The sequence below is a fragment of the Monodon monoceros genome, unplaced genomic scaffold, assembly GCF_005190385.1.
Source record: "Monodon monoceros isolate NGI ecotype Baffin Bay Population unplaced genomic scaffold, NGI_Narwhal_1 Super_Scaffold_22, whole genome shotgun sequence".
NCBI classification, from domain to species: Eukaryota; Metazoa; Chordata; class Mammalia; order Artiodactyla; family Monodontidae; genus Monodon; species Monodon monoceros.
In genome coordinates this window covers 5923094-5949736 of record NW_021703779.1, presented here as the reverse complement: position 1 = coordinate 5949736, position 26643 = coordinate 5923094, and the positions used below count along the sequence as shown (strand labels likewise).

The 26643-nt window shown below is 44.1% G+C and overlaps 1 protein-coding gene across 1 annotated transcript in view; it reads left to right on the top strand.

Moving 5' to 3' along the window:
* Positions 1 to 26643, top strand: part of STS (steroid sulfatase) — a 127750-nt gene that overhangs the window by 44906 nt on the left and 56201 nt on the right. Inside the window, exons 5-6 of the mRNA XM_029240421.1 lie at positions 1115 to 1538; positions 15292 to 15428. Coding sequence (XP_029096254.1) covers positions 1115 to 1538; positions 15292 to 15428 — 561 coding nt within the window. The remainder of the gene's footprint in view (positions 1 to 1114; positions 1539 to 15291; positions 15429 to 26643) is intronic.

Sequence of the window (26643 nt, the reverse complement as noted above, 5' to 3'; positions counted from 1 at the left end):
CACCATACTATTGATAAAGGTTTACATTTTACGTTTCAGTACTAAAATTGGGTCTGAATTTTTCTCAGTTGACATTCCCACTGATTTTATCCCCTGGGTAGGAACGAATCCTTCTCCCCTTTCACTTGATAAACTTGGGTCTATGCAGGTCATCAGAGGAACCCTAGAACATCTCATGAGAGCAAAATGACCGGTCTCTTTCCTCCCACATTTTGTCAAACCACCATCACTTTTTTCTCTTGTGTGAGGCACTCCCTAATTTAGTGATACAGTCACATTTCAATTTTTTTAATTAATTTTTTTTTTTTTTCGGTACACGGGCCTCTCACTGTTGTGGTCTCTCCCGTTGTGGAGCACAGGCTCCGGACGCGCAGGCTCAGCGGCCATGGCTCACGGGCCCAGCCGCTCCGTGGCATGTAGGATCTGCCTGGACCGGGGCACGAACCCGCGTCCCCCGCATCGGCAGGCGGACTCTCAGCCACTGCGCCACCAGGGAAGCCCTCATTTTTATTCTGTTTTATTTTTTGGCCACACTGCGTGGCATGTGGGATCTTAGTTCCCCGACCAGGGCTCGAACCCGTGTCACCTGCAAGTGGGAGCGCGGAGCCTTAACCACTGGACCTCCAGGAAAGTCCCGTACAGTTCACATTTTATAAGAAATGTTTATAGGTGTTTACAATAATTACTGAGTTATGAGTATGATTTCCTCATGCCTCAGGGGTAGTTTTTACATATGGATTCATTTCCACTTCTAACATTTCAGGGACAAAATCAAGTTGGTTTTAAGACTTTCCTTTTAAGGAAATGTCTTTAAAAAAAACACACGTCCCCCAGAAAGGTTGGTGTTCATCTATGTAGTTTTGTCTCCTGCCTATGAAGTATGTGAGGTGTGTGTCTTTCATTTTATTTGTATTTTTTCCAGTCACTAAATCCCCTCTTGTTTTCTGGTGGAGAGAGAGGTTCCTACCCTACCGTTTTTGGAAACGGAAGAATGGTTTTGGCTGATGAATATGCAGAAAGAGGCCGCTTTCCAGCGTGCGCAACTCAGAAGCTGACCTTCGTGTCGGGGTGCTCGTGGGGACTAAACATGCCGCCTGTTTGTTTGTCTGCTCAGGGAAGTGGCACCTTGGCACCAGCTGTCACAACAGAACGGACCTCTGCCACCACCCCTTGAGCCATGGCTTCGACTATTTCCACGGGCTGCCCGTGACCAACCTGAGGGACTGCAAGCCGGGAGAAGGCAGCGTGTTCACCAGGGCCTTAAGGCTGCTGGTCTTCCTCCCCCTGCAGGTCATCGCCATCACGCTGCTGACCCTGGCCGTGCTCAGGTGCCTGGGGCTCGTCCAGGTGCCCCCCTGCATCTTCTTCTGCCTCTTCTTCCTGGCCGCCCTGGTCCTCGGCGGCCTGCTGTGCTTCCTGCATTACTTCCGGCCCCTGAACTGCTTCCTCATGAGGAACCGTGACATCACCCAGCAGCCCATGTCCTATGACAACCTCACGCAGAGGCTCACAGCAGACGCGGCCCAGTTCATACAACGGTAGGTATCGCCTCCCAGCCTGATGCTGCCTGGGACACATGCCATATGCTATTTCAGGTGTTTCCATGGAGGTGGAGGAACCGGGGTGGCCTTTTGAGCCATGTTTCCCCTTCTGTGGTTGGGAGATTTCTCCAGCTGGGCGTGTATTGGGCGGTGGGGGGAGTGGGTCGGGAATTGCCATGACCTGGGCTCCCCGCAGAGATGCTTTGCCAGTTTCCCGCACGTCCTCTGCTTATGAGGCCATGCCCCAAAAATGTCTGGGTGACAACAGGGACCTTAAGGCATCACCACGGTCTTTACACTTCAGGTGTGTGATTAAGAGAGGAGAGGCCATGTGTATTGTTTACTGTAGATGTTGTGCGATATAAACAACGTGAGGAGATCCACGATATCCTGGGCACGTTTCCGAGCAGAGCGACTCTGAGGGTCAGCTGGGTGAAACAGGTGATCTCTTGTGAGTCTGTTGGGGCCTCTTGAGTTTGTAGTTTCGGTGTTTGCGGTCAGCGAAGGGGGTAGCCATCCACGGAGGGCTTCACAGCAGTCTGTCTCAGGAACGCTTGCTCTTAAAAACGAACAAAATTGTTTTGTTGCCTTTAAAAGTTTAGAGGATAGTCCTACAGAGAAAGGTGGGAACACGGTGGGAAAATCAGATGTTTGGCCTTGGTGGTTACTTGCCCTGCCCACGAGAGCAGGTCTGTTCAGACACCAGAAAGTGGAGGAAGCTGGCAACATGGCGTGATGAAGGACGTATTGATAATTCGATTCTTAAGAGAGAGGGGAAGATGTTCAGCTGGCCAGCACGCTGGTGAACATCTGTGTCCGTGATTTTGAACCTGGAGACACTGTGGAGCTATCAGTGCTCACGGTCAGCCTACCCGTCAGCCCGCACAGCCAGAGGCGGCCATCACTTGAACGGACACCCGCATCGTGGGCGTGGCGCTTGGTGTAGATCTGTCCCTTGTGGGATTGCCTTTGATAGCTCAGTACGTGGTGGCGTAGAAAATTGGATCGTTGGAACTTCCCACAGGTAGACCAAGAAGGGAAGAGGGGAAAAGCTCTTGACTGTAGGTGGAGAACTGTGAGTCCTCAGACTTTGTGTAGGGAGGTGCCGGGGTCCTGGCTGAATCTGAACATTGCCAGTCTTACGTTGAGAAATTCCTACGGAGAGTAGTTCTAAGGTAAGGCTTTGCCTCTCCCTGTTAACAAGCTCCCCTAGAGTTCTAAACTCCTGTAGAACACTCTGAGAAATGCTAGAGCATCTGTGGGTTTTTGCTGTTAGAGAACGGCACCATCACTAAGCTGCCTAGATTTTTCTAGAAGGCGGTGCTAACATGATCTAATGCAGAAGCTTCTGAACTTCGTAAGACATACATTTCACACCATCATCCAATGAGATGTCATACACAGATGTTTAACTGAAGCAAAAGTTTCCAGAAAGGATTTATTTCTCCATAGAGTGATCACTTCTGATACTTCCTACCTGATCCCCTTCTGTTTTATTTTATTTTTTTTTAATCATCTGGTTGTGACACGAAATTAATGTCATGACTCAACAGTGGGTCCCAGTCTGCATGGTAGACAAAGCTTTTACCTCATGGGTGAGCCTTACAGTATTTCACAAGTGAGAGAACGGCCATTCCGAGGTACAGTGGCTCTCTGTGGATGGCAGACCTACCCGTTTAAGCCAGAATACAACCGTCTGCTGTTTGGCAAACTTGCTGAAGCAACGGAACCCTCTCCTGTCCCTGTCCGTTGACTAGCAATCCCTCAGAAACCTGTGGGGAGGGGCTGAATAATACAATGCTCCTTATGAAATCACAGGCTTCAGGAGTGATCCTCAACTTCCAGGGTGAGGCACATCTTGATGGCATGTGGTATTTGGACACAGATGATTGAACCTACAGGCTATACGAATATTCATATGCTTAGGGGGAATTTTAATGGGTTCCTTGGCGTATGACTTTGGGACGGGCTCGAAGCAAATTTGATTAGCCTGAGGGTATTGAACCTCAGCCAGTTCATCTTTGTTTAACTTTGATTTCATTTATTTTTTTTATTGAAGTGTAGTTTATTTACAATGTTGTGTTACTTTCAGGTGTACAGCAAAGTGATTCTATTACATATACTATAGATATACTATGTACATATATAAATTCTTTCTCAGATTCCTTTCCATTATAAGTTATCACAAAATATTGAGTAGAGTTTCCTGTGCTCTACAGTAGGTCCTTGTTGTTTATTTGTTTTATGTATAATAGTGTGTATCTGTTAATTGCAAACTCCTAATTTATCCCTCCTCCTGCCCTTTCCCCTTTGGTAACCGTAAGTCTTCTATGTCTGTGAGTCTGTTTCTGTTTTGCAAATAAGTGCATTTGTATCACTTTTTTAGGTTCCATGTAGAAGTGATGTCATATGGTGTTTGTCTTTCTCTGTCTGACTTACTTAGTATGATCATCTCTAGGTCCATCCATGGTGCTGCAAATGGCATTATTTCATTCTTTTTTATGGCTGAGTAATATTCCATTGTATATTTATACCACATCTTCTTTATCCATTCATCTGTTGATGGACACTTAGGTTGCTTCCATGTCTTGGCTGTTGTAAATAGTGCTGCAGTGAACATTGGGGTGCATGTTTCTTTTCAAATTAGAGGTTTCATTTTTTTCTGGATACATGCCCAGGAGTGGGATTGCTGGGTCATATGGTAACTCTATTTTTAGCTTTTTAAGGAACCTCCATACTGTTTTCCATAGTGGCTGCATCAACTCGCACTACTGCCAACAGTGTAGGAGGGTTTCCTTTTCTCCACACCCTCTCCAGCATTTATTGTTTGTAGACTTTTTGATGATGGCCATTCTGACCGGTGTGAGGTGATACCTCATTGTAGTTTTGATTTGCATTTCTCCAATACTTAGCGGTCCAACCAGTTTATCTGGATTATAATGGGGTTTCTGCAGTTTTCTTCCAGAACTAGATATCTAGGATGCTCTAGCAACACCATAGCGGGAGGTTATGCTTATTGAATTATTTGAAAAGGGTTTAGTCTTTAAATAGGTGATTCTAATGTAAACGACTATTGCCCACATTGGAGCAATGCATAAATAGGTCAGTATTAGTGACAATACTACCACGTGTGTACCATGATGTCATTCACACAAAAAACTTCTCATATACATTATCTGAAGATTCAAAGATTTTAAACATCTAGGTAAAATCATCCTTGGGTAACATCGTCTTCCTGTGTTACAGGAGATATCTGATTTGCTGAATTGTTATTTTCAGGAATCTAGAGAGAATTGCCTTAAAATGGTACCAAAGAATCATAACAGACTGTGACACTATCATATTTATAAAAATTTTTTTCATGGACCTGAAGACATTTAAATGTGTATCTCTTTGACCAGAATGTCCTGAGAAGTTTAGGCAGGCCTTACGAGCTCTGTGAGACATGGATTCAGGGCTACTCAGAAGCAGAAGAAGGAAAACCTCGTCCAAGCAATAACGGTGTTTGTGAAGTTTATTCGGATGCTCTTGAATCAAAATTTTCCGATTGAAACCAGTGCTTTATTTCAGTGTATTGATCTAAAAACCAGTTTTGGGGTACACAGCTCTCCCTGGGTTCATTTGTCAAAGGTGATGAGGAAAATGATTTAAGCTCTCATTTCTAACATTTATATTCTCTCTCTGAACCTTGTGGATGAAATGATTTATACTCAAACGTTTGTTCTCGAGATACTAACTTGCGATATGAAGATACAGATGACAAGGGCATAAGGGATGATGCTTTATTGGTTTGTGACTGTCTCAGATGAAGTCTGCTGAACCAAATTTAGGTACGTGCCCCGGGATTACAAGCAGGTGTTTCCAAGTTGAGGAGAGTGACGGTGTGGAATATATAACTATGCACTCCACGATCCCTCACCCTAATTTACTCTTTTAGGGATAGAACTTACCTTGGGAAGATGCTTCTACTATTAGAGACCTAGATAATTAGCTCAACATATGTTCTAAGCTGTACAGTAATTCGAGACAGGTCATCCTAAACACACTTTAATTAGCAAGAAATCCTTGTTGCTCTGACAGGAAAGGAATGACCTGTAGATTTCTTAGAGATACTTAATCCTCCTTATATGCCCTGAATGAAGGGCCCTTCAGTCATTCCAGCTTTCTCCCTGGTCATGACTCTCATCCATGCTTTGTAAAACAGATCCAGCTTGGGTGCCCAGCTAGGGATGTGTTCAAGTTTTAGCAGATACTGGTTAGATAGACGCCAGCCACTGTGGATATACACGTATTCTTGGTCACGTTTCATACCCGTCACCTCTTACGTGCTACAAAAGGACCCTGGGAGATGGGTGAAGAGATGTCTTCTTTTGGAGGAATTTGAGGCTCAGAACTTTGGAGTGAGAGCAAAAGCCCCACAGGGAATAGTAGATAGTGGGTTAGAACCCATACCTAACTCTCTGTGAGGGCTCTCCTGAGCGGACCATAACAAGCTTGCTGCCATATATACTCTGCAGACTTACCAGTAAGGTTCGAGTGTGGATTATTTGGAAGGAGACTAGGAAATTCAATACCCCTTCTCCAGATGGAAGCGTCCGGGTCCCATGCCCCCAAAGGAGAACACACCTGGGAATTCTTAGATAAACTCATGTTCGTAGTACAATCCTTAACCGTGGCGAGGGAGAAGTGGCTGAGTATTCCGAAAAGATAAAGGCTACGTGGTGACGGGTGAATTTAGCAAGTTAATTTTGTTCCCAAGGTAGTTTTTTAGTTCGGGTTGAACTGCATTGAAAAAGGTGCGATGTCAGCGGGTGGAAAGAGATTCACGTTTCCAATCGTCCTTCATAGAGAGAGGTGAACCCGGGTCATTTCTGCCACGGCAAGAGCCAGATTTGTTGGCCCCTTCGCTCCCTAAAGTCACTGAAACCGGCGTTTCGTTGCTAGAAAAAGCATTTCAGTTGAAAGGAGCCACTGTGTGTTTCTCTGCCAGTAAAGACACCCTCACTCTGAAGAAATATTCCAAAGTGATGACTTTATGCAAACCCACGTAATTTGTATAGTTTAGGGTATCCAGTTACTGGATTCATAAATGCATATGAAATCTACCAGGAGTGTTCTGTTCTCCAGGTCCTGGTTTATGGGAGTTGCATTGACATTACACACAGACACACAGACACACACACACACACACGTGTGTGTGTTTGTAGCTTTAAAGCCTATAATCAAAAGTGAAATCAATGCTAACCATTTTCAGGTAAGCTCATTTTCAGATATTTCTTGTGCTTCATGGAAGTGTCCTTTAGGGTCTACCAGAAAACAAGTCCAAAAGCTGGAGATGGCATAGAGTTCTACTTTTCATCGGATTCCCCAGAGTTGTAAGATCCCCTTTTTCTAACTTTACCAAACCCTGATCCCTGACCTCTCCCCACAGGGAAGCCACGTGACATCAGAATTATGAGGAGTATGAGTGACTGCGGGCAGTAACATCCACAGGGAAATGTCCTGCCCTTGGTGGGGAGTCATGGGGAAGAGCCCCCCACCCCAGACCTTTTCTGTAGTCCGCAGTTTTATTGTAAATAAATACGCCTTTGTACAAGCATCGCTTGTGTCATGGTAACGCCCTCAGACCTGTGACAGCTGATAAATGTATCATCGGATATCTGACCTTTTATCCTGTCCTAGTGCTGTCAGCGTTTTGCACACTCAGGGTCCCGAGATGCATTTACAGGGTACCTCCAGCCTAGCCTTTCACCTTGCCAGCTGGGCTGTGGTCTCAGTGGCCGTGATGAATAGCTGTGATTGGACACAAAGCTTCTTTGGAGCAAAGGGATCATTTCATTAGTTTAAGCCAGAAAAGAATAGGGGCGACATTGACTTTAGTTCTTGGTGAGAAAAGTAAATCAGATGAAAGATAAAGGGCAACGCACAGGGAAACACGCGCGTACAGACACGTTCAAAAGTGAAAAGGTTAAATAATCAAAGAATTGTCTTGTTCAGTAAGGGTAGATGCTACTTGATTGGTTTCCTTTTTTTTCTTTTTAATATTAATTTATTTATTAGGCTGCGCCAGGTCTTAGTTGCAGCATGTGGGCTCTTAGTTGCGGCATGTATGTGGGATCTAGGGCTGTGACCGGGGATCAAACCTGGGCTCCCTGCATTGGGAACACGGAGTTTTAACCCCTGGACGACCAGGGAAGTCCCTTGGTTCGTCTTCTACCTTTCATCGGGCAGCAGGACATGAACTTAGGAACGGGGAGTGGTTCTTTGGACGCGCCCCTCCTTCCAGGCTGAGCAAAAGCTGCAGGCGGAATGCGGTTCTGGAGGACGCTTGTCTGTAGCCATCCTGGGTCCAGGCCCACGGCATTCCTACCTGAATGGGGTCTGGATAAAGCGCACTCGGACCTTCCCTTTTTCATCAAACCCCCAGATCTCTTTGGTGCCCCAGGATTATGACCCAAACGGGAATCAGGAGGTGTGAGCTTTGGTACGTCAGGCGTTAAGGCGCAAATACGCCGAGGCCCCGGCTGGCAAGGAAATGCATGCTGGGCGGGATGAGGCTTGGGGCCCGAGGGAGCTGGATTTGGTGCAGCGCATTCGGATGGCTGACTCCTGAGGGCTCCTGCTAACTGCTGTCCCGAAGGAGTGCGGGTGGTACTCCCAGCATCCCAACGTTCCAGAGAAATCAGAAGTACCGATTTGCGTGTGTGCGGGGGACTATTCCGGGGAATTTTTTTTAAGTTGGACATTTCTCGATTTTTAAAAATATTGGCCTGGCTTTTTAGCATTCGGTCCTGATGTTGAGTGAATTGCTGTGTGCTCTACGTCTTAGAAGAGATCCCCATTTATACTCACTTCCCTGGTTCCCTCTGGCGAAGCGTGAGGGTGGTCTGCTCACATGCTGCATGTGCTTCTTTCGTGGGTCCAGGCTGGGAGGGAACCTGTAGAATAGATGACCTATCTTTATATCGGGCATCCACCTACTAACAGAGGTATCCCAGACAGGGCAGATTTCCTGGGATGGGGTAACACAGGCAGTCTTGTTTGTTTCCCTTGGAGGGTCCATTCAAGGGGGCACACCCCCATGCTGTTGTACCCCCATCCTTTTAGGGCACTCCTGAGCACTTGGCATGATTACTCAGCCATACTTCCTCTACCTGCTTCCAGGACAAGTCACGATGAACCCTTCGGCGAGGCAGTCCCCACTCATTGCCCACCTGCATTGTCCCCAGAGATAGTCTATTAGGATCCTTGTGTCCACTTAACTGGGCGGGGGTCCTTCTCCAGAGAGGAAGGGGCTCCGTCTAGAAAGCTGAGAGTGGGCAGGGCCTCTCGTCAGTTTGTCGTGAGCCTGTCGTCTTTGCTAGGGACCAAGCATAGACTTGAAGGAGGGGGACACGAGGAGGAAGAAGACAAGAAACACAAACAGAAGCAGAAGGAGAAGAAGCAGAAACAGAAGTGGAAGCAAAAACAGAAGAAGCAGCAGAAACAGAAGCAGCAGCAGAAGCAGAAACAGAAGTAGTTTGGAAATCCATCTTCTTACCTAGTGTCAAATCTCCTATTACAACGATTTCAATCGTTACTTCTTTCCTACTACCTGAAGCCTAAAGAAATTTGACTTTTTTTCCTACAGATGTTCAATACCTCCGGGTTAGGATACTTAACGAATGAACGCCAGGTAATTTAAAGCCGGAAGCATCAAAGAATCTTCCCACCACCTGTTTCGGAGTGGGGCGTGTGGCTGACCTCAAGCCCTTTGATTGAAGTCCAGCTGTGCGTGGAGGGTTGAGCCCGATTATGGATGGTGTCTCCAGTCGGGCGTCCTCACTGTACTCCATTGTGGGTACAAAGCCATATAATCTATAGGAGTCACATAGAGTCACAGGCAAGGCTGTCTGTGAAGGATCGTCTCACAAAGAGAGCCCGTCGTGAAGCTTCACAGATGAGGCCATTGTGGGGAAGCTAGGGTGCTTGTGGGGAAGCAGGGGTGCTTGTCATAGCTGGGGGGATGCCAGCATGACTAAAGTCAGGGCAGCATCTTAAATCTCGTTACACAAACCGACCTTCACACCTGGGTATCTATTTCTTTTCCCTCTGTTTTTGTGGGGGAAAGGTGGCTTTCATGGTTTTCCTGTCTTCGTTTTTATATTTAAGATAGAACTTCATTTTTCTGTGGTTTTGAAAATAGCATGTGCTACTTTAAAAAATCAAAGCAGTATAAAAATATAAAGAAGTAGAAAGTTAAAATTGTTCCCACGTTTTCCCCCGTCCCAACTAATCGTCATCCTATTAGTGGTATCTTTCAGTTAGCGGTAAAAATCCATATAGTGGGGTTTTTGTTTTAAAAAATGTATTCGGAAGTGTTCAGTGAATTGTTTGGGGCCACATGCCGTAGAAAGTGTGCTTTTCAAAGCTCACCAGGTAAGCACACAGGTTACGTCTCTGCCATCGTCCACTGCTGTATCTGAATAGCACCCAGGGGACAGTGGCTCAGACACCGATGCATTTATGGAAAGCGCACGGCAGGAACTTCTGGAATCTCTCTCTCTCTCCAGGAGTGAGTCCTGACCCCTACCAGGTTGAGATTCACTCTCCTTCTCTGTATCCATCCTCTGATGTGCTCCATCGTGGAACTTAAAGCAGCTGAGACCAATTATTGATGGTCTTGTCTGAACTGTGGGTTGCTGATGGCAGGAGCCGGTCCAGCTTAGCTTTATATTGTGAGTGCTTGGAGTCACGTGGGCAGAATAGATGCGAAAGGCCTGGATGGATGAAGTGAACAGCCAGGCGTGTCCATCTCTGTGCGTACAGAGTGGTGGTCACACGGACTCCGGCTGGGTGACTGTTGACAGCGCTACCTGGTTTATGCCTTAGTCTAATCACCAGCATCTGAGGGGTCTCAGGAGGAATGCACAGACGTCCCTAGTTGCATTCCTGTCATTCCCGACGCTGACTCAAATGGGGACACTCGGTGAATAATCAAGGTCAGACTTTGAGAAGAGGAACACGGTATGCAAGACTGTGGCAGACAGAAAAAAAAAATAATAGTAATGCCATAGCCATCTTCTTGCCTAGGTTTCACTCACGTGTGGACGGGATGTAAATCTTTTTGACTCTGAGATTGGAGTGATTGCAGGTTGCCGGGAAGGTGCAGAGCTGCCTTCTGTATTTGCAACAAATAGAGGGAAGGCATGTAGCAGCTGAAAGTTCTATCTTTTCACACAGCGTGCGAGACAGTGGCAATAAATTTTCAAGAGAGTTGTTTACTGAAGTACTCCAGCTAATAAAAAAGGAGCTAAGCAGTTATGGAGAGATCTCCCTCCCGCCAACTTGCTCCAGCATCATTTAGTTTTCAAGGTCGTAGAGAGGAAGAGAGACCTGGGCCTTCTGAACGAGGGACGATGGCCTTTCCTGCACTCTTGAAGGATAAGGCTGAGCAAGGGTTCCTCCCCCCACACCAACGATCAAGCTGTCAGTCACATCTCAGGATGTGTGCAGGGCAGTAATGGTGGATGTCTGTCCAGCCCACATGCCCGTGCTACATTGATCACACCTCTGTTCCCGGAGGGTAAATCTTCGTGGTTCGGAGTTTGTGCAGCTGGGTACGCTTCCCTAAATGTTCCAGGGTTGGGTTTTGTGTATAAAACCTCATCAGTCTTCTTGGACACCTAGCACCTTGGCTGGTATCTGTCATGGGCAGTCTACTGGATGCCAAAGAGATTACAGAAAAATAATTCTGTACATAGGTGCATATTTATAATCAACGCATGAATGACCCTCTCCCCTTCCACCCAGGGTCCCCCTACATTACAAGACAGAAATCACATCCCATGGTCATTGATTGAGCCCCAAAGGGGTACCTCTTGGACTCACCTGTTCTTCCTGCCCTCTTTATGAAGGACGTTCGTCTTGGGCTCCCTTGTTTGCTCGTTGCCCCCACTTTATCCTTTGTTTTTTCATCCTCACCTCACGTTTTCAAATGCCTTCATCTCGTGATCCCTGTGATTATAAAATGCCAATAATGTTGATGGCTGCCTCTTTCCTCAGTTTTCTTATTTTTTTTCCAAGCTGGTGGGCGTGCAGTAGCTCATCCTTCTCTGCCAATCACATCCTGCATTTTTTTTTTTTTTGGCGGTGTGTGGGCCTCTCACTGCTGTGGCCTTTCCCGTTGCAGAGCACAGGCTCCAGACGCGCAGGCCCAGCGGCCATGGCTCACGGGCCCAGCCGCTCCGCGGCACGTGGGATCTTCCCGGACCAGGGCACAAACCCGTGTCCCCTGCATCGGCAGGCGGACTCTCAACCACTGCGCCACCAGGGAAGCCCACATCCTGCATTTTAAGTTATGACCATGTACATGCTTGGGAAATGGAGTTTTTAAGCTTCCTTGTCTATTTTCCTTAACGCTAAGTCTAAAGATAAATGGGAGAGCAGAGGGGCCTCAGGTGGCAGTGAAATTGTACCCATTCGTAATGTAACTGTCTATTTTGGGACGAGTATGAAGAGTGAGATTTTATGTTCATTTTGGGAAATCCAAGCCAGTTTTTAGCGCCCTAATCTGCTTCTTGAGAAGGAGCTACAGTGTATCCAGTTGTGAGGAAACGTGCGCCCAGAATGACTAGGGTGGAAATTGAACAGGCCACCTGTGTGGCCAAAGTCCATGGTGTCCCATGGCTTAGTCTCACTTCTTTCAGGGCCTTCAAGGGTATGTACCCTTTGAGATAGCCAAGGGATGCCTTTGGTACACACGCTCATGCAGATATCATCAGATCAGATGACAGCTCCTGTGCGTCTGTCTGCACGTGAATATCTCTGCTTTTCTTCCTGAGAGGCAACAGTGAGATTTATACAACAGAGGTGGTGGGTTCTAATTCTCCTGCCTTCAAACTCTAGTTACTGAGAGAAGTGGGGCAAGCCACTTATAACCTTTTTTTTTTTTTTTGCTATCCTAGCTGTGAAATAATAACAGTATTTCTTCATTTTATACTCTTGTAAAAGAAAAAAAAAAACATGTGACAGAATTCATCTCCCAGCGCTGGAAATATAAAACACTATTCAAGTAATCAACAGCAAGTTGCTGAATTTGCTGTTTTCAGAGAACAGGAAGTGCCTGACTCACTCATAGTGTGTTCTTTTGTGTTTATTTTCTGTTCCCAAAAGCGAGCGACCTTGAAAGTGTGATACTCAGTAGATGTGAGCAGTTGACCCACAAGTGCGGTAGGAGCTGAAGGAACCCAAGTTGTATTCACATTAGGAAATTGAAAATGAATTTAGAGGAGTGTCATCCATTTATTTATTAAAGGTAAAGTTACGGCATTTGCGAGACCCAGTTGTAAATTTGAAGTGGTTTTGGTTATCATGAGGGGTTAGGTTAGTAAGTAAACAAATACAAGAAATGTTGCTTGAATTAAATAGATTCTTCCTTTAGAAGCTTTGCTCGTTGCTTGAATTAAATAGATTCTTCCTTTAGAACTTTTGCTCAATGGCCAAGCTGTCGAACACAGGTTGTGATTCCTCCAAAACAGCCAGAGACTTTTGACTTAGGTTAGAAGTTTGGAGATATAGATCTACATATATAGGTAGACACACACACAGACACATGTGTGTGTGTGTGTGTGTGTGTGTGTGTATAAAATATTTATACATATATGTGTATATATATTGTATATATAAAATATATATGCACGCATATATATAATAATACCTGCTGTAGAGCAACTTTTACATGAACCACGTTGCATTCATGAGTCCCAAGTAGTTCACTAAAGGTCTGGGTGGTACTTTTGAAGCTGAAAGAGCTAATGCAATATTTCATTGAATAACAGAGGTTTACGGAAGCGATGCTACCTGCCAGGCGTTGTTCTGGTGCCAGGAATCCACAGATGTAGGTGACATGCCCCAGCCTGTGGTCTAGTGGGAGAAGGAGAGCATATAAGTGATCCTTGGGGAGACCAGCGGATGCTTTATCAGAAATTACATTCATTCACCCATTAATGCATTCATTCCCTTCTTCATTTATGCCCTGATAGCCTTCAAAAGGGCACTCACTCAGTATTCCCTTTTAGCCAGAAAGGAATTGCTGATGGTCGCCTGGAATAAGGTATAGGAGAAGGCTATTGCATGAAACTGAAACACAGCAACTGAGTGCATTTCTCAGAGGTCCACTAGATGTCAAGAGGAAGTGATGTGACTAATTGATCCCTTTGAGCAGACTCAGGTGTGAACCCCCAGACCTCCCTACAGTAACCATGCTGCCTGGAAGTTGTCCCAAGGACCACATGTGCACAGTGACTTTTAACGCTCCAGGGACTTATAATGCTCCAGCATCTGTGCTTTCTCAGCAATTCCACCAGACTAGGTTTAGGTGTACTCTGAACTACGAAAAGCTTTTGCAATACCATCCGTCTCTCTCGACTAAAGTACAGATTGAGGCCAGTTCAGAGGATGTTCCGTTCAACTTCCAAAATTCAGTATTGACAGTGGAGTGTTCCTGCCAGGAGACTTGTTCTCTAGGAGAAGGTGGGCAACATGGCGGCACGCAAAGTTGAACTGGCTTTGAACCGTGGATCTAAGTAGTTGACAACTCAAGATAGTGTCCTTACTAGGTAGGAGCGTGTGCGCACGCACGTGTGTGTTTTCCAGAAAGAATACAGTTTTGTAGGTGCTTCAATTCATATAAATTTCAGAGAGAGAGGGAAGAATAGAAATCAAGAAAAAAGTAGGTCAGTCTCCAATACATTTTTTTTCCTGAGTTGTCTCTTTGGAGAATATCTCAAGGACATAGCACATCAGTCTGCTGAACTGTAGAGGGTGCAATGATTACCTATGGAGAGAGACTTGCCATCCCCCAAATAAGAGATTCCGTATTCAGCATCATTCAGTGGTGTTTTCTGAATTTTCAAACTGCATCGTGTAATCACAGGTTGATCCTAATCAGAATGGTGGCCACATCTTCCTTATCCATTCATTCATTGATGGACACTTAGGTTGCTTCCACGTCTTGGCTATTGTGAATAGTGCTGCTATGAACATACGGGAATGGATGAGGGAGGTGTGGTACGTATATACAATGGAATATTACTCAGCCAGTAAAAAGAATGAAATAATGCCATTTGCAGCAACATGGATGGACCTGGAGATTATCATACTAAGTGAAGTAAGTCAGAAAAAGACAAGTATTATATGATACTGCTTATACCTGGAATCTTAAAAAACTGATACAATGAACTTATTTACAAAACAGAAGCAGACTCACAGACTTAGAGAACAAACTTATGGTCACCAGTGGGGAAGGGTAGCAGGGAGAGATAGATTGGGAGTTTGGGATTGACACGTACACACTGCCATATTTAAAAGAGATAACCAACAAGGACCTTCTGTATAGCACAGGGAACTCTATTCAGTATCCTGTAATAACCTAAATGGGAAAAGAATTTGAACAACAACAGATACAGGTATATGGATAACCGAATCACTTTGCTGTATGCCCGAAACTAACACAACATTGATAATCAACTATATTCTGATACAAAATAAAAATTTTTTAAGAGTTCACTGCCATTAAGTCAGAGCTTATTTAATTTTCCTTAGTTAGTACACTGAATCTGATATTATTGTTTGAGACTGAAAAATTACAAATGCCATCTTTTTTTACCAAGGGAATAAACATTTTCACTTTCAGAATAAAAAAACAAGCAAGCAGCAACGGTGGCCAACATGTTTATTTTGCTCTTGGATTTTGTTTTTTTTTTTTCAGGAATGCTAAGACCCCTTTCTTGCTTGTCCTGGCTTTCCTGCACATGCACACGGCTCTCTTCTCTTCGAAGGACTTTGCCGGCAAAAGTAAACACGGCGCTTATGGAGATGCTGCCGAGGAAATGGATTGGAGTGTCGGTATGTGTCCCTTTATCTTCAGTCTGTCCTTCAAATGTGACTGAGGCTTTTCCTGCTTCTATCTTACTTCCTCTGAGTTTCCACCTATGTCCCCAATGCCTTTAGAGACAGCACGTGCTTTTTGTTTTTGTGTTTCAAAAACACTAACTGTGAAAGGTAAGCAGAATACAAAACGCATCTCAGCCCCGAGTCCATGCTTGTGTTTACCAATGGATACAGCAGCAAGAGGAGTCTGGGTCTGTGGGCTGGTGATCAAAGAGATGAACGAAGAAAATGAATCAAAGCATTAATCCTTATCACCACTTATTCTTTTAGCAATTCAATGTGAACAGCCCCTTGCCTGTAGCAGAGTTAGGCACAGGGTAGATTCGGGAGGCAGAGGACTCGCCATGGGCTACGGCCTTGGTAAGTCTCGATGCAGTAGCGCTGCGGTCTTCGTGGGTGCTGTGAGCCCCACTGTGTTTCCTTCTTCTCCAGCTGTGTGCTTCTTGCTGCGTCTGTGAGGACGGCAGGGATTACCCTGCTCTCTGTGTCCCTTTTCCCTAAGCAGATTACCCTATTTCTGAGAAACGTAGCGTGTTTTTCAGAGGTACTGGTAAGACTTCCTTCTGAGGTTTCCTTTTTATTTCTTTTATTTATTTATTTTTTTTTGTGGTACACGGGCCTCTCCTGTTGCGGAGCACAGGCTCCAGACGCGCAGGCTCAGCAGCCATGGCTCACGGGCGCAGCCGCTCCGCGGCATGTGGGATCTTCCCGGACCATCGGCAGGCGGACTCTCAACCACTGCACCACCAGGGAAGCCCTGAGATTTCCTTTTTAAACGGTGTCTTGCACATCGACGCGAGATCATGGTGACCGTGCTTTCTTCTGCACAGCTAAGCAGTCTCGAGTCTATTCCACAGAGTGTAGAGGAAGCCAGAGTATGTGGGTTAAGCAAAGGGATGGAAAATCAGTGGGTTCTGAACTTTTCATTCAATTCCTATCTATCCCAGAGATGTCTCTTATGGTGACGTTGCTCGCTCCATCTGGACAAAATTGGACAAAATTGAGCAAATGGCACCCGTGAACAGGTTGCTTAAGATTTTTGCATATTTCCTTTCTTTTCCTTTCCTCCCCCCACCCCCCGCCCCTCTTGTTCTTCCTTCCTTTTCTTTTTATGCCCTGGATTGATAGTTTTTTCATCGAGATGTTTTGGAGGTGTTTGAACATGGCCGCAGAGTTTCTTGGTTGGTTTGTATTAAAAGCAAACTGAGCGTGATTTGGTCACCAACGTTGGGAATGACAAGAACAAGTTTTGTTTCATTTAAATCTTCTAAGGAGCACCGTCTTTTGGACAAGATGACTGCACCCTTATTCTAGCTTCTAGCTCTTTCTGTTACTATCTCTGTGAACTTGAGAGATGTCTTAAACCTGTGGGCCTGATGAATTCAGACGAGGTAACTTCCAAGTTTCTTTCTTTTCTAACCTTGTCTGTGATGCTGTCAGATAACAGAAGTGAGCACAGATGCTGAATACGTACTAGGAAAAACAAAACCAGAACAACCTGCCTAATGAGATTCGTAAGAAGAATTCATTATACTTAGGGCTTTGACATACACCCATACAAGCCTGCCTTCTTTCATTTTTCATTCTTAAAATGGTACATGTAAATTAGTATACATTTTCCACACCGTAGTAGTGTAAATCAGTAGAGTACTTCGTAGTGTGAGTCAGTAGAATATTTTATCTCTTTAATGAGCGTTATATGTTAGTGTAACAGGTTTCATGTACACCTCTCTGACGTTTGTTGGCTAGCAAGCAAACTCATGCTGGTGTCATCACACTTACTGATTAATTTTTCTTTAATTAGAGCAGTACACATGCCTACCCTGACTCATTAAAAAAGTCTAAGTTCCAATGTTTTCCTGCTACTGGTCCCTCTTGAATAAAACAGAGAATGTTTTTTAATCTTCGAGATCTGCGTTAGACCCTGATATCATATTAATAGATGATTGTGTTCTTTTTTTGCCAAAAAATAAAAATCCTTCCCTTAAGCCATTACATTCATTTCTCAGGATGTTTCTGTTGTTTTACAAATACCTCTGAGCATTTGGAGGAATATTCCTTCTTTCCAAAATGAGCCTTTTATTGTCACACAGAAGGGGACTGTAGCACTCTGGATAATTATGTAATAAAATAACACAAGAGTACTGGCTTAAAAAGAAATGCTGCTAGTACCATGGGCAGCTGAGCTACAAGATGTTACCCAGAGAGGGCACATCTCTGTCCTTTAGAGCATTTTCGTTCTAAATGTTTGGAGGCAACATCGTTACATGCAGCATAACTTTCCGCACTGTGGGTTTCTCTGTACCTGTAAAGGCAAACTCATAAGAAGAACCTTTCTTACCTAATTGTCCGCCATGGCCAATCTCGCCCCATATCATGGTGCTGGATGGCCTTATTCTTACCTGTGTGATCTCTGTAGCTTGTCTTGTTATCATGACGCAGGAAGGACTGACCGCACAGATGTGGTGTAAGGTCTATGCCATGGAGCTCGCGGTAAAAGCTGGCAGGGGTAGCTGAAATCCTGGAACTCGAATACTGCCATGCAGTTCGAGGGGTGGGCAATGTTCTAATACTCACAGCCACCGCCTACGAAGTGTGTGCCCTGCACCTGGTCCGGGGCTTCACAGGTGTCCCCTCCCTTCGTGCTGTCAACAATCAGGGCAGCATTCCTGCTGCGTCAGGGTGGTTTACAGTCGACAGTAAGTCACAGGGAAAGAGCCGGTTCCTTCATTCATCACCTCTAGTAGATGCCATTTGTGTGCCTAACATTGTTTTCTTGTTTTTTTTGAGGGAGAATGCAATGATGATGAGACCTTGGCTTAAGAGAATTTAGGGGCTCCTAAGGGATTTAAGATTCTTCCAGTTGATCTTGTAATAACCCAGAGCAGAAAGGAATGAATGAATGTCCCGAGGGAGGTGCAGATAACGCTCGAGTGGTTTCGAAGGGGAAGGGTCTCCGTATGTGACCAGTGGCCGGCCTCACCATTTCAGCAGGGCACACTTACGGGTGAAGCCTTTGGGCAGTCGGGGCTCTATTGCCGAGTCTGGCTTTCAGCTTCTCAAGCAGCAGAGCTTTGGGGGAGGAACAAATGGGTAAAATCACAGTGTTTTCCAATGCACTCCAAGTATTTTTTCTTTGGGGGGAGGGGGCGGGTGCGTGTCGTTCTATCTGTTGTAATGACATCTACCAGAGACCTGTGCATGGGTGGGGGGCAGAGGGAGCGGCTGGAGGGATGGAAGTGGTTCCCGCCAGTGGTTTGTTGTCTGTGACGCGTCCCCGTTACAGCGCTCGCAGCTGCAGGGGCTCGGGTGGAATTTGCCTGCAATGGGCTTTAATTTTGCTCGGGGTGAGACTAGCAAATTCTGTAACCTACAAAGAGGATGCAAGTCGAGAACAATGAGGTGAACGTAAAACTAAATCTCTGACTTCAAATCAAACCTTTCAATTAAAAAAAAACCCCTGCCACTTCTAAGGGTTGGGACCCCGTGGCTTACGTGAGATTCTTTCTTTCAAACAAAAACACTAAGTCTTTTTCTTACGTGGAAGGAACACCGACCTTCTTAGTGGGACCCCGGAAGTCTTCAGGAGTTTGGTTGTCAATTGCTTGGGGTCTGTGATCTGGCATCCCTACGGGCCGTGTCCGATAAGGCAACCTCAGTTTCTCCAGCTAGTGATTTTCCCGTTGGGGCTCTGGGCAGCGCCACTGTCTGTGGGTACAGGAATAGAACAGTGAACCCAGCGGAAGGAAAAATAATGGATGAATTCATGAAAGACAAGCCGGGGGGATGGTACAGAATGAATCCTTTTCCATACCTGCCGTGTAGTAAGCCATGTGCCACAGAGCTTTCTTGGCCACACGTCAGATCTGTCTTGACAAATGGAGTATACATTGGAAAGCCTCATTTAGCAGGAGGTCAGGATGGTCCCAAGAGCCTCGAGAAACCCAAGGAAACTCTGAAAATAAGAAGGCTTAGGGATTGGTCCAAGTCCCTCAAACATACGGCAAAATTCTAACCAGGGTTTGGCTTATGGGACATAGGTCTAAGGAATGATCCGTTTAAAAACGGACTGTTTCTAAAACTCTTGGATTAAAATAGTTGTTGGAGTCTGAAATGCAGTGTACGGTGAATAACCCCTCAGTGACAGGTGCATTTACTCAGGCAAAAGTGCTCTGGTTGAGTTTCTGGAGAAGACATCTTCTTTAGAATGCTGTAGACCAGGCCCATAGTAGGTGCCCAGTAAGTAATTTTTCAAGGTCAACTCACAGGGAGCAGGTGCCTGTAAGTTGTAAGGCCCTGACTGTGGTGCTGGAATTGCTAGGAAAGCATGGCTTTTTCTTACACATGTGGATACTGGTCCAAAACGTGTGGCAGTGGATTCGATGGCTTTGCAAGAATATTAAAAGCAGTCGAGCACCTTGTGACTCAAGTTGTATCTCCATCTTAATCCAGGATAAAAGTTTCAAAATCCACCTCCCTGTTTCTAGTTCTCGAGAACTAACATGGCAATGTCGATATTCTTCGTCCTTCTTCTGTTCCATAGAGAGTGTTATCTGAGCTGTAAGGTTGTGTGTTTCGCTTGGGATTCAATACATCACTTTTCCATCTTGAATTTTTAAAATGCTCTCATTCTTGATAAATGAGACCTTCTTTAAAACGTGAAAATCTGTACTCAGCCGTAAAAAGGAACAGAATTAGGTCATTTGTAGAGACGTGGATGGACCTAGAGACGGTCATACAGAGTGAAGTAAGTCAGAAGGAGAAAAACAAATATCATATATTAATGCATATCTGTGGAGTCTAGAAAAATGGTACAGATGAACCTATTTGCAGGGCAAGAATAGAGACGCAGACATAGAGAACAAATGTATGGACACCAAGGGGGGAAGGGTGGGGTGGGATGACGTGGGAGACTGGGATTGACATATACTATTGACATATACTACAATAGTGTATCAATATACACTATTGATACTATGTATAAAATAGATCACTAATGAGAACCTACTGTATAGCACAGGGAACTCTACTCAGTGCTCTGAGGTGACCTAAATGAGAAGGAAATCCAACAAAGAGGCGACATTTGTAAACGTAGAGCTGATTCACTTTGCTGTACAGTAGGAACTAACACAACGTTGTAAAGCAACTCTACTCCAATTTTTAAAAAAGTGAAAATCATGTGCTTGTTTCTGAGGCATCCTGAAAATGGAGGGGCAGGTAGGCATTCAAAGGAAGGGCAAAACAGGAGGAATCCCCAAAAGAACAACGAAAGAACAGCCAGAGGATGAGAATAACGACGAGGAGAAGTAGGGTCATGGCACTCAGGGGTGAGGAGCATCTCAAGGAAGGAGGATTAGCGCCAACCAGGACTTCTGAGACATCACGTAAGGAAGAGGTGGAAAGGCAGCAGTGCATTCAGCGACCGTGAACTTCAGGATTGCATCTGATTGCAAAGCGAGGGATATTTGAGGAGCTGGCGGTCAATGAGGTTGGATATTCCTTTTCTTTTAACTGAAGTCTAGTTGAGTTACAATGTTGTGTTAGTTTCATGGATATTCCTTTTGAAGAAGCACAGAGGAACTCGAACACAGGGATGACTTATCAGACTGTGTCTAGCTCGGCTGTTTGGAGACTGTGATTTGAGTGTTGGCATTCATATGTGGGGATTTCCAGTCCGATGCAGGGGCAGAGAGAAGGATCAAGGAGTTGACGGATGACTGAGATTTTGCCCACAAAACACGACTGGACGTGAGAGTTGGGTGGTCGTCAGGAGAGCGACTGGGCTGGCAGAGTAGGGGAGGGGGAGGAAGAAGGAAGGGGACTGGTGGCTTGGGAGGTGATAGGTTGGAGGTCCAAATCGGATGGTAGGAAAAGTGTTGGCAGGCTAGGACAAGGTGAAAGTGTTTTACATTTCAGGAGTAGAACAATTCCAGCTGTTCCCAGATCCATGGCATGTATTTAGTTTTTGTTTGTTTTTTGGCCGCGCAGCGTGGCATTCGGGATCTTAGTTCCCCGACCAGGGATGGAACCCGTGCCCCCTGCAGTGGAAACGCGGAGTGTGGACCACCGGGGAGGTCCCTGCGGTATGCATTTAGGATGGTGAGTGAAAGACTAGGATGCAGTCGTCTCACGTCAAGAGATGAAGTAACTGGGAAGCCAGGGTGTTCAGCGGGCACCTTTGGAGTGACAGGGACACACCAGAGATGGGGACCTTGGCAGTTTATGGCTGGGCGGGGGGCTGGAGGGCTCACGGTGGACTTTACAGGGAGAAATGCTGAGTCATTAGGGACCACGTGTTCAGGAGCTGAACTTCCGGTTTCATGAGTTAGACAGTCACAATCGGGGCTTGGAAATTATTGCAGGGGTGGGTCACCAGTGGAAGGTCCCAGTTTTTAAGAGGTTTCAGGGAGGAACAGGGGTGGTCCATGTGCTCTAAAAGCTCCCAGCCCTGTGCAGCAAAGCCCCATCTGTCAACTCAGGGACGTAGAGGCGGTACTAAGAGCTGGGTGCTCGTAACACGTGGATCGTTGTCACTTTGTAGCCATTGGGCCCGAGGTTGTGAGCACTGCTGGGGGTGCACTTTGAGGTCATAGGAACCAGAACGTGGAGCGTTCCGTCATAAAACTCTTAAGCTTCTGAAGGAAAGCACGTGTATTGCCCAGTCTTCTGCAGCGGAGGTTGGAGGTGGTGGCAATTCTTAAATGTGTTTTTTTTTTTTAAATTTGCATTTTTGTTTAAAAATATGCTCTGCATTAAGGGATGCTCAACGTAGCTAATTATTAGAGAAATTCAAATAACCACAATGAGTCACAATGGCCATCTGGCCATCGTCAGAAAGTCTATAAATGGTGGAGAGGGTGTGCAGAAAAGGGAACCCTCCTATACTGTTGGTGGGAATGTAAATTAGTGCAGCCACTGTGGAGAACAATATGGAGGTTCCTCAGAAAACTAAAAATAGAACTACCATATGATCCAGCAATCCCAGTCCTGGGCATATATCCAGAAAAGACAAAAAGTCTAATTCAAAAAGATACATGCATCCCAATGTTCATAGCAGCAGTATTTACAACAGCCAAGACATGGAAGCAACCTAAGTGCCCATCGACAGATGAATGGATAAAGAAGATGTGGTACATATATATAATGGGATATTACTCAGCCATAAAAAGGAATGAAATAATGCCATTTGCAGGATCATGGATGGACCTAGAGATTACCACACTAAGTGAAGTAAGTCATGCAGAGAAAGACAAGTATTATATGGTACCACTTATGTGTGGAATCTAAAAACTAAATGAATTTATGTACAAAAGAGAAACAGACTCACAGACGTAGAAGACAAACTATGGTTATCAAAGGGGAAAGGGTCGGGGGAAGGATAAACTAGGACAAACTTAAAGGAAAAGATTGCTAGATTTAATGACAAAATCTATTATTTCCTGATGTCAAAAGAAGAAGCTAGCCAGACCAAAATCGATTAAAAAGCCTTTGCGACAGCTATGTAAAATGAAAAGAAAATCTGTGTGATACAGAAAGAGCTCATACAGAGAAATTGATAAAAAAGATAAGTATCAGAAGAAATGAGTTGTACCCATTTGTAGTATCAGCTCACCACAAATTGCTAGCATTACGATTTCCAAAAAAAAAACCACCCCCCAAAAAAAACTTTGTTAATGCGTGAAAGAGGGCATCTTATTATATTTTTTTATTTTTTAAATTTTTGTATTGAAGTACAGTTGAAGTAAAATATTATGTTACAGGTGTACAGTATAGTGATTCACCATTTTTAATGTTATACTCCACTTACAGTTATTATAAAATATTGGCTATATTCCCTGTGTTGTTCATTCTTATAGCTTATTTTATACCTAATAGTTTGTACCAAAAGAGGGCAACTTTTTTGAAAGTTACATATGCCGTCCCGTATTGATTCCTAAAGAGGTCAGTTTTCTTTCTTTTTTTAATCAAACAACAAAAATACTGTTGTCGTTTATCAAGTGGGGTCAGTACATTTTCACAAGCCCCATCCTCCAAGGATGATATGGTAAGGAGCTCCAGCAGCTGAATTTTTCACGAAGTCGCCTCTGCTAACCATACTTCTGAGTTTAGCTCACAAAGTGTATTTTAAATATTCAGCCAACACTTCTTCTGAATCCCAAGCCATCAGTGACACAATTATTAAAACTCAACTCAAGCAACAAACTGGATCTTATTTTCTCACTGGTGCTTTCCTTCATTGAAAATTCCCTTTTGGAATTTTGAAAAAATTTTAAGTCGTCTGGGAGACAGAGCGAGTGTATGTGTGTATGTGTGTGTTTACACTTGTCCTTTTGCATTTTCTCTTCAACTGCATCCTTAATAACACACCTTAAAAAATGCATGAGTTTGTAAAATTTGCTTAATTCAATAACTTTTGTGAGGTGCTAATTCCCCAAAGTGGAAATTGAATTTTTTAAAAAGGAAATGCACCAGTTTATTCCAGACTATCAAATCTTAGCTATATGCTTGGGACAGCAGTTTAGCTCTGAATCAGATAAATTATGACCTCCAGTGCTATCACCGTAATCCCTGGTTACCGAGATAATCAGGAAACAGAGCCTGCAGACAGCATCATCCCTGGGACTTTTGACAGGGTCTGGTATTACAAAAACCTCTGCCTAATGAACAGATTTTTCATTCAAGCAGATCTAGACAGGAGAGAAATTAAATCCTTTCCATTACAGACCACTGTTTACCTGAATGCAAGATACATAACGAAGTTTTGAAACTTGAAGAAAACATTGAACAGGAAATGGTGACAACCTGTACGTGTAAAGGAGTGACTAATACAGACCCACCTACATATCCTTCTCTTTCCACGATTGTCAAATCTATTTAATAAAAAGACAGGATTAAAAAAAAACTACTATGCTCAATTAACAAAGATAGACACTAAGTTTCAGGACATGTACCAAAAAATTAAGAAAATGTGCTGTTAGGCTGTTTGGGAGAGCTTACTGTGAACTTTCAAAATGCAGGTCTTCTGCAAATAGTATATGGGGTATTGTTACTGGAATATACGTTTATTTTTTAAATTTTATTGAAGTAGAGTTGATTTACAATGCTGTGTTAATTTCTGCTGTACAGCAAAGTGACTCAGTTATGCATATATATATATTCTTTTTCATATTCTTTTCCATGATGGTTTATCATAGGATATTGAATATAGTTCCTTGTTCTGTGCTCTACAGTAGGACCTTGTTATCTATCCTATATATATATATAATAGTTTGCACCTGCTAATCCCAACCTCCCAAGCCATCCCTCCCCCACCTCACCCCCTCTTGCCAACCACAAGTCTGTATGTCTGTGAGTCTGTTTCTGTTTTGTAGATAAGTTCATTTGTGTCATATTTTAGATTCCACATAGAAGTGATATCATATGGTATTTGTCTTTCTCTGTCTGACTTATTTCATGTAGCATGATCATCTCTAGGTCTAGCCATGTTGCTGCAAATGGCATTATTTCATTCTTTTTGATGGCTGAGTAATATGGAATATATGTTTATTGAGGTTCACACTCCTTGCGGCCTTGAAGGAAATGAATTTACGATACATGAAAGTCAAATCACCTATGCCAAGATTTCCCATTGTTGACAGTTTCTGAAGTGTGTGTTTCAGTTCTTTGTGAATGACAGGGCATGGGTTGGCGGACACAGTGGGTGTGAAAGATCGCTGACCAGCCCAGAATCATGCTTTCTTCTGTGCCGCTACTTTGGGGCAGTTTTCTATTCCTGCAGGGGCTGTCGTGTATCAAGACGAGGTCACCCTTTTGTTCTGGGCTCCACAGAATTCAAGAGCAGAGTTCTGAGGGCCCTGTCTACCTGCATCTCATATACCCTTTTGTAAGAGAAAAAAAGTCAGTGCCATCTGTATTTTTTTTTAAGTTGAACGTTCTCCTCACTAGATGTAATTCTTTTTCTGATGTCCAGCGTCATCCATGTTATGCAAAACCAAGTAATGCAGACACAAGCAAGAGAAAGGGATCGCCCCATGTGACCCCACCCCTATTAGGTAACCTCGTTCATGGATCACTCCATAGCTTTCCTGTCTTATATGTTGCCAGTGCTATATAAGACTAAGATGCAATGCTTATTATTGAGAGTGTTTTATACAAACTCTATACACTGTTTTGCAATTTTCATTTTCCACTTACCTATATATACTTAGGCATTTTTCAATATCAGCATTTCAATCTTCATGTCCTTGCTCTTAGACTATGGTTTACTTAATCAATCCCCTGGGAGAGACATCTGAGTTCCCACCAAATTTTTGTTTTTCTGTTTCAAGCAATGCTGTCATGATTATTCTTCTCTGTATCTCTAGATGAACTTGTTGGAGCATTTTTTTAAAGAAAAAATTCCCAAAATTAAAATGCTGGATCAAAGAGTCTTTAAAAATTGAGTTTTAGTAGTGACTGAGTAAAATGACTTACCCTTGTTTTTTCCACAACAGTGGGACACCCACTGAGGATCTATGAGAATGTTAATTTCCCCATAATCTTACCAACTCTAGAATTATTATTCTAACAGTGTGATTCTGAAAGTATTGGGTTGGCCAGAAAGTTCGTTGGGGTTTTTCCATAACATCTTATGGAAACCCGAACGAACTTTCTGGCCAGCCCAGTATTTTTACTTGTAAATTTGTCAGGTGGAAAATACTCTTTCACTACTTAAATTTCCCTTTCTGCTGCATGTGAAGTTGAGACTACATTTTAGTCCAGGGTTGTATTTTTTTCTCCTAAGAATCCCCTGTTCATATTTTTTGGCCACTTTTCTGTTGGATTGTGGGTCTTCTTGTTGATTTGTATTGGCTTTTTACATATTAAGGACATGAATATTTTACTTGTATGTTGCAAATATTTTTCCTGCTTTTCTGTTTGTAGTTTCATTTTATTTATAGAGTCCCTTGTGATGAATTCCCATGGTCAGATTTGACTGCCTTTCTTTCTTGACTTTGGGGATTGATAACTGGCTAAAAAGGGCTTTCTCTACCCACCAAATTATATAGCATTTGTCTTATATTTCCTCCCATTATGTTTATGGTCTCATGCTTAACAGTTAGGTGTTTAATCTATGGAGAGGAGTGTGTGTGTGTGTGTGTGTGTGTGTGTGTGTGTGTGTGTGTGTGTG